The following is an 8,328-nucleotide window of genomic DNA, read 5'->3' on the forward strand; positions in this document are numbered from 1 at the left end:
TTACAAGTCCAAAGTTTCCTAGGACACTGGCCTTTGTTTGTTTGTTTGTTTTATGTTTAAAACTAGCTCTTCAGCTGTTCCTCTCCCCAGCTCCCCCTTGCGTTAAAACGGACCCTCCCTTCTGAACCTGGTACATCTGTGGTTCAGTTTCCTGTGTAGCCTTGCTCTGGAGTCAGGAACTGCACGGGTTAAATCTGCTGCTGAGTTAACACGTCCATCCCCTCCCTGGCCTGCAATACAAAAACCCAAAGAAAGCAGAAGTCGCAGGAAACTGAAGATCTGGTTCTATTTTCAGCACATGTTCTGGCAGGGGACCATCTCTCCCCCCTGATTGTGGCAGAATTTTCTTGCTACCCCCTCCCAGGTGCTGTTCGTGGAATCTCTCCGGACTCTGCAACCCCGAGGTGGGAGGTGAAGCCACAAGCTCACCAACCTGGGGGTGCAAAGGGCTGACCCTCCCTGACGGCGGGGGCGAGGGTTTGCTAGCTCTGAGGTGCGACACTGTGGCCTCAGGTCTGCAAAGCGTTGAGTCGTGGGCTTCCGGCTCCCTCCTGCTCCAGCCAAGTCTGAGCCGGCGCTGGCGCTGCCGGGCAAGCCGTAGTTCCTCACCAGCGGCTGGAGGAAGCTGGTTCAATCAGCCGTGTCCTGGGCTGGCGCAGCACCTTGCTCGTTCTGTTCCCTCTGCCGTTTGTCCTTCATATGCATTGCGGGGGCTTGGCTGGCCCGTAGCGCAAAGCGTGTGGGTCCCTGCTCCTGTCCCCTCCCGACTGTGACTTCTGCCCCCGCCTGGTGGGGTCTTAACCCAGTGAAAACTGAAGCTTCCCAGTGGGGTGGGTGGTTTTCTTTGCTCTCCCTTCCTCCCGTCCCTCCACTGAGAACTGACGCCATGTCCCGAGAATAAATGAGTGGTTTTTATAACCAGCGTCCTGCAGCTTGGCTGACTGCTAGTGGGGAAGAGTTTCCTGGGCACACGGTTTCCTGGGCATAGCTCCGGGCGGGGGGTGGCCTGGCACTGGTTATTCTGTCGCAGGTAGGGTTGCCAGGTGTCCAGTTTTCGACCGGAACGCCCAGTCGAAACGGGACCTTGGTGGCTCCGGGCAGTGCTGCCAACCCGGCTGTTAAAAATCTGGTCGGTGGCGCAGGCAGGTTCCCTACCTGGCTCCAGGCGAGTCCTGGGAAGCTGCTGGCATCTTCCTCTGGCTCCTAGGCAGAGCTGAGGGGGCGGTGCGAGAGCTGCAGGTTTGCACCTCAGCATAGGAACTGGAGGGAGCTGCCAGGAGCCGCCTGAGGTAAGCACTGTGCAGAGCCTGTACCCCAATCCCTGCCCTGGCCCCACCCCAGAGCACCCCCAGCCAGAGCCCCCTCCTGCACCCCAAACCCTGGCCCCATCCCAGAGCCCACACCCCCAGCTGGAGCCCTCACCCTCCCCACACCCCACCCTCTTGCCCATCACAGATCCCCTCCCTCACCTTGAACCCCTCATTTCTAGCCCCACCCCGGAGCCTGCACCCCCCAGCCCAGATCCCACTCCTGCACTCTGGACCCCTCCTCTCCCGTATGTGCAGCCAGAGCCTAAATTGCCTCTCCACCTCGCACCTCAGCCCAGTGAAAATGAGTGAGGGTGGGGGAGAGCAAGGGATGGGGGTGGAGTGAGGGGGCGGGGCCTCGGGAAGTGGGTGGGGCAGGGGCGGGGCAAATGTGTTGGGCTTTCTGCAAATGGAAAGTTGGCATCCCTCGTAGCGGGGCGCACGCTTTGCGGGGCGGAGGCTTGTGGCGCTGAATCAGGGCCTGGGGCCGGCAGCTGACCTGCTTGTTCAGCCAGCCCCCTTGCTGCTGGGATGCCCCGGGAGCCCAGCCGCTATGCCTAGCGGGAGCACGAGCCCACCCGCAGCTCCGCACCTGCTTATCTGCCTGCAGCGTTCCCAGCCCCGCCGCCTCGCCTGGTGCTTGGCTCTGTTCCTGGCCTCTCCCTCCTGCTCTGACCACTAGGCGGGGGCGCCCACGCTGTCACGGAGTCCCCGGGCGATGCTCTGGAACTGCTCCCCATGAAGCCAGTCAAGACTCTGGGGCAGCCGCCTTTCTGTGAGCAGCCTGTCGGCAGGACACACAGCTCACACAGCTTCCACCTTCCTGGGTCTGACCTCGGAGCATTCAGCATCCTCTGCCCCTCCGTGCGCTTCCCGCAGCGAGTCCGCCCAGGCGGGGTCCTGGGGAAGCCAGAGGTCCTGCCCCCCAACTCCGCAGCCAGACGGGACTCTCAGCCAGCCAATAAAACAGAGGTTTATTAGACGACAGGAACATGGTCTAACACAGAGCTTGTAGGTGCAGAGAACAGGACCCCTCAGCTGGGTCCATGTTGGGGGGGGCAGTGAGCCAGACAACCCCGTCTGCCCTTCACTCCATGTCTTCAGCCAGCCCCAAAACTGAAACTCCCTCCAGCCCCTCCTCCTTTGGGCTTTCCCCTTTCCCGGGACAGGAGGGCACCTGATTCCTTTGTTCTCCAACCCTTTAGCTCTCACCTTGCAGGGGGGAAGGGCCAGGCCATCAGTTGCCAGGAGACAGGGTGTCGGCCATTCTCTGTGTCCAGCCCCCTGCACACACCTGCCCTCTAGGGCTCTGCAATGATCATACACCCTTATCCCACCACCTAGATACTTAGGAACTGCATAGGGGAAACTGAGGCACCCCCACACTATTCAGAGGAAACATTAAGAACAGTCCTGCTTCATCACACACGCCCTGTTCATGACCCTGTCACTGGGGGGGATTTGACAGATCGGTAATGAGGGGATGGCCAGGATGCCTGCGGGCCACCTGGCAGCGATTTGGGCCGGATCCTTGGCGGGTGTGAATTGGTGCAGCTCTGAGTTCAGGATCTGGCCCTTACACCCATCAGCTGAAGGAATTTTAGCAGGGGCCTGGGATTTTAGCCTCATCAGGACGCCTGGGTCCCCGGCTGAGGTGTGGCTGTGGAGGCTGGAGCATTTGGTTCTGCTTGTAGGGAAGGGGGTTGGCGTGCAGCCGGCAAGGAGCCCAGCAGGAGGGTGGGGAGAACGCAGCACCCTGGGCCTGGGAAGAGCGAACGCGTCCCCCTAGCCCAGTTGGCTCTCCAGTAAACTCACTCACCCTCCGGGATCTGTGCTTCGTCCCCTGGGCGCTTTGTCCGTAGGCCCCCCCCGGGAAGTCACATGCTACCTGGCCAGCCTGGCCCTGCTCGTCCTGGTGCTGGCATGCCGTGAGGGCACTGAGGAGCAGCACGACTCCCTGGGGAAGCTGTGTGGCCGGGAGTTCATTCGCCCCATCGTCGCCTCGTGCGGGGGCTCCCGGTGGAAGTTCTGCTCCCGGAGCCCCGGGCAGGAGCCAGGCAAAGTCGGCGGTAAGTGGGCGCCAGTTCCTATTGCAGCTTCGCCGGCCCTGCTGTGAACCCTGCTGCCGTGGGCCGTGCGCTCCCTGGGGTGAGGAGGGGACAGCCCCGGCAGGCCAGCCCAGGACTGGTCATTACAGCGTTTAAGAAGCTATGGGGCTGGGGCAGGGGGTGTCTCCAAGCTCACAGTGCTTCGGGCAGCTGCCCCCTCTGCAGCCCAGGGGCGTGGTGTTGTGGGAGCCAGATTTTGGTCCCCAGATCTTTCCTCTGGCCTGGGTAGGTAAAGGTGACATTGTGCTAACCCTGGTCAGTTTTCCCCATCTGTCCTCCGGCCTGAGCAGAGAAGCCCCACCTGGGGCGGCCGGAAGCTGGTCCCTCTGCTACGCACAGACCCACCTCCTCTCTCTCTCTCTCTCTCTCTTTCTCAGCTAAACAGCTCAGCTGGCTCGACTGTGACCGGTTCTCCCCTGGCCCCGAGGCGGCCGAAGGCCCTGGCTCCCCCGAGGGCGCCAGACACCCTGTCCTGGTGGCCGCGCTAGGTCCCCAGGAGAACCCAGGAGCTGCCTTCCTGCCCTGGCGTGTGGAGCGTGACATCGGCCCAGCAGGCATGTGCTGCACCCGGGGCTGCACCAGAAAGGAGATGATGCCCTTCTCTTAGGCGCCAGGATTCTCCCCCCACTTCCCGCCCTGCCCATTAGCCTCTGCTGGCCGTTGCAAGCACCCCACTGCTAAAGGGGCTCAGAAGCCAAGCCCCTGGCCTGCCCCAGTGTAACCAGGTTGCCTGTAGGCTGACAGGCCCAAAGCAGCAGCCCCGTCCCAGCCCTGCCACCCAGCTGCCAGGGGAGCAGGCCTGCCGGAGGAGCCAGCTCTGAATGCTGCAGCCGGGGTTCTGGGCAAGCAGCTGAGCCTGGCCAGCCGGTTTGGTTAATTCCTGGAACAACCAACGCCCCTGATAAACTGGCGCCGTGGTGAGTCAGGGTGTGTTTCTGAGGGCCCTGCTCAGTGAAGGAGTGGGGGTGTGTCACGGAGTCCCTGGGCGATGCTCTGGAACTGCTCCCTACGAAGCCAGGCAGGACTCTGGGGAAGTCTCCTCTCTGGGAGCAGCCTGTCGGCAGGACACACAGCTCACCCGGCTTCCCCCTTCCTGGGTCTGACCTCGGAGCATTCAGCATCCTCTGCCCTCCGTGCGCTTCCCGCAGCGAGTCTGCCCAGGCAGGCTCCTGGGGAAGCCAGAGGTCCTGCCCCCCAACTCCGCAGCCAGACGTGACTCTCAGCCAGCCAATAAAACAGAGGTTTATTAGACGACAGGAACATGATCTAACACAGAGCTTGTAGGTGCAGAGAACAGGACCCCTCAGCTGGGTCCATGTTGGGGGGGCAGTGAGCCAGACAACCCTGTCTGCCCTTCACTCCATGTCTCCAGCCAGCCCCAAAACTGAAACTCCCTCCAGCCCCTCCTCCTCTGGGCGTTCCCCTTTCCCAGGACAGGAGGGCACCTGATTCCTTTGTTCTCCAACCCTTTAGCTCTCACCTTGCAGGGGGGAAGGGCCCAGGCCATCAGTTGCCAGGAAACAGGGTGTCGGCCATTCTCTGTGTCCAGACCCCTGCACACACCTGCCCTCTAGGCCTCTGCAATGATCATACACCCTTGTCCCACCACCTAGATACTTAGGAACTGCATAGGGGAAACTGAGGCATCCCCACACTATTCAGAGGAAACATTAAGAACAGTCCCATTTCGTCACATCTCTCCTCCCTTCAAGATCGAACTGAGCGGGGTCACTTTAGCTGGTGACCTGGGGAAGTTCGAACCCACCAACGTTCCCATTGATTCCCCAGCATCTCTCCCATTCCTTGGTGGGAGTTACACCAGGCCCTTCCAGTTTCACACCCTCCCTTAGGTCGGGGGTGGTTGATAGCACTTGCAGGCCGCATAAACCTTCCCACATGCGGCCTTTGCCCTTTGGCCACGCCAAAACCCCAGGGGGTCAAACTGGGATTGGGTCTTCTCCGAGTGCTCCAGTCTGGAGGGCTGCAATTCGGGCTCTCTTGGTTAAGGGCCCCCATCTTGACCTGGGCCACATACTGTTCACTTACAGAACTAGCATGGAGACATCCCTTTCTCAACAACCTTGTCTCCCCAACAAGCTGGCCAAACACAGCCACTTGGTTATAGGACGGTTTACCTTTCTTAACAGCTTTCACTCCATCTGAGACCTTCTCAAAGCTACCCACACTGGATCTTTCAACAGGAAAGTCAGTGGATCCATTCACAACAGAAAATTTCTGGCTGTTAGGAACGGAGACTTTCTTGATTAAATCACTTTCTCACCCTTCAGTGGCAGTAAACTGCTTGCAAAGACTCCATGAGGATTCCTTTCCCTAGGGCTTTTCTATGCAACAATTCACCCCTCACAGAAATTCTGCTCTTACCCTCTTTACCTAGGGCTTGCTCTAGAGGAACACTTTCCTGAGCAACAACAGACTCTTTCTGGGTCTCACTTACATCCAGAATTACCTCTGGCCCATCAGGTGGATTTCTACACAATCCCCTTTCAGGCAAACTGACAGACTTCCTAGATAAAAGGTCAGAAGCATTCTCCTTCCCTTTGCCACACACTAGCAACAGGCAAAATACAAGCTCCAGAATTGTCTGGTCTCTGGGATTTTACATAGACACTAACTGAATGAGACCTAGTTACAGGGCCATTCTCCCGAGCAGACACAAACTTAGGACCCTTCCCTTCCTGGGCTTTAGCTGAATCCAGAACCAACTCTGAGACAACTGCACGACCCTCAACCATCACAGGCTGAAAGGCCCCTTCTGTCTGCTCCACAAAGAAGAGCCGGACACGCTTTCTCCTTTTCCAGACACACAGCTTGGGATCTCTTTCCCCTTGTCCCAGCACACAAGGCTGGTCACAGACAGCTGCTTGGAGATCAGGGTAGCTCCCTCCATAGGCAAGTCAATACCCCTGACAGACACAGGCACGTTTCCTTCACTGTCACAATTCTCCACCCAGGTAACAGGTAAGGTCCAGGGACACTCATCTGCCACTCTCCTCGCCTTCCCACCCTGCTGACTAGACACAGCCATCAGCTCACAAGGCTGCCTAGGCTCATCCAAACTTTCCTTACCAAGCACCTTCCACTCTCAACAGATCCCCTGCCCTGCCTGTGTCTCCCCCCACTCAGCTGGGGTCTCAGCTCCCACTGTGCTCAGCGCTGCCCTTGCTGTCCCAGTGCGGGTAGGCAGCGAGCTCGCTGCTTTCCTCAGTGCATCAGAGCCAGCGGGAGCCCCCTCTCCGGTGTGCAAGGGGGCGGGGAGCATCTCTCTGTCCCACCCAGCCCCAGGGGTCTGGTTACAGGCAGGCTGGTATCCTGAGCCTAGTAGCTCCTCCCTGCTGCCAGCCAGGTCATCTGCATTTTCACTGACCGTTTCCCTCTCCACCGATTGGTTCTCTGGATTCAAATTCAAACCCTCGGTAGTTACAGCAGGGCCTGGATCCTGTCCCAAAGAGACACAGTCACCCCACAACAGGGTCTCGCAGCTGGTCTCCTGGAGAACCCCAATGACCAGGCAGCCCCACTCCTCCTGGGTCTGCCCAGGGATCTGGGCCATAGGCAGGGCGAGGGGCTTCATCCCTGGGACCCTCACACAGCCCCTCAGCATCTGAGGCTGCACCATCCAGGGCCTGACAACAGTTCTCTCTGTCCCAGGATCTCGCCACCCCAGGAATGTCTCCCCATTGACCATCACCTTCCGCTCCCACTGGGGGTCCGAGGGGCCTGAGCCCAGGAGACTCCACACTCCTCCCAGGAGACTCCATATAGGTTGGGACCAGGAGTGGGAGCCTGTCCACCTCCCCACCCATCTGGCTGACGGAGTCTATGGCCTTGGGACCCAGCAAGGGAGCTAGACACCAGGGCTTTTCCGCAGGGTCCCCCTGGTTCAAATCACCAGCCTGCTCAACCAGGGGCAGCAATTTAGTCTCGAGGTTCCCTGCGGAACTGGCCCCCCGGGGTCTCTCCCCATTCACCCCGGGGAGGTCCCCTAGGCCTCTCCGCTCCCCCATCGCCAGTTCATGCTGCTGCTGCTTCTGCAGCTCTTTCTCGGGCTCTCGCTGTCTCTCACAGTCCTCTTGCTCTCTCGGACTCAGCTCCAATCCCGTCCATCTTCGATCCCCCGATGGGGAACCCGATTGTGAAGACCCTCGTCTGGTCGGGGACAGGAGTCTTGGGGATGCCTGGCTACCACTCCAGCTGCTCCCAGATCCTGCTATAGCCCCATTTGGGGTCAGGAATCTGCTCCTTAGAGCAGTCATCCTCCTCCAGCTGCACGATTAACTGTGCTTTGGTGAACTTTCCGATGCTCAACCCTCTCTTTCTGCACAGGGTTACAATGTCCTTCTTAAGGAGATGGTGACAGGCCATCACTCCGCTCTTCCCAAGTTGTTGAGGACTCACAGGCCTGTGTGCTCTCAGCTCCCCACGGTCTCCAGGGAGAACCCCTAGTGTGCCAGCCCTTCTCGAGGTCACCCCCTCTTTGCCAGGGCCAAGCCGCAGGCTCCTCCGCCCCTGAGACTGCTCACCGCAGTCCCCAGGGGGACCCCATTACTGCACAGTCCTTCTGTGACAAAGTGGGACTGTTCTTAATGGTTCCTCTGAATAGCGTGGGGGCCCGAGGTGGCCGAAGGCCCTGGCTCCCCCGAGGGCGCCAGACACCCTGTCCTGGTGGCCGCGCTAGGTCCCCAGGAGAACCCAGGAGCTGCCTTCCTGCCCCGGCGTGTGGAGCGTGACATCGGCCCAGCAGGCATGTGCTGCACCCGGGGCTGCACCCCTTCTGTTAGGCGCCAGGATTCTCCCCCCACTTCCCGCCCTGCCCATTAGCCTCTGCTGGCCGTTGCAAGCACCCCACTGCTAAAGGGGCTCAGAAGCCAAGCCCCTGGCCTGCCCCAGTGTAA

General features: G+C 59.9%; 1 protein-coding gene across 1 annotated transcript; it reads left to right on the forward strand.

Annotated features, from left to right (window-relative positions):
- Positions 1-2,045: 2,045 nt before the first annotated feature.
- Positions 2,046-4,022, forward strand: INSL3 (insulin like 3). Its single transcript, XM_074939820.1, has 3 exons — positions 2,046-2,082; positions 3,170-3,376; positions 3,793-4,022. Exons 1-3 carry the CDS (start codon positions 2,046-2,048, stop codon positions 4,020-4,022), a joined length of 474 nt encoding a protein of 157 aa, XP_074795921.1.
- Positions 4,023-8,328: the final 4,306 nt, after the last annotated feature.

This window comes from Natator depressus, chromosome 25, assembly GCF_965152275.1.
Source record: "Natator depressus isolate rNatDep1 chromosome 25, rNatDep2.hap1, whole genome shotgun sequence".
Lineage (NCBI taxonomy): Eukaryota > Metazoa > Chordata > Testudines > Cheloniidae > Natator > Natator depressus.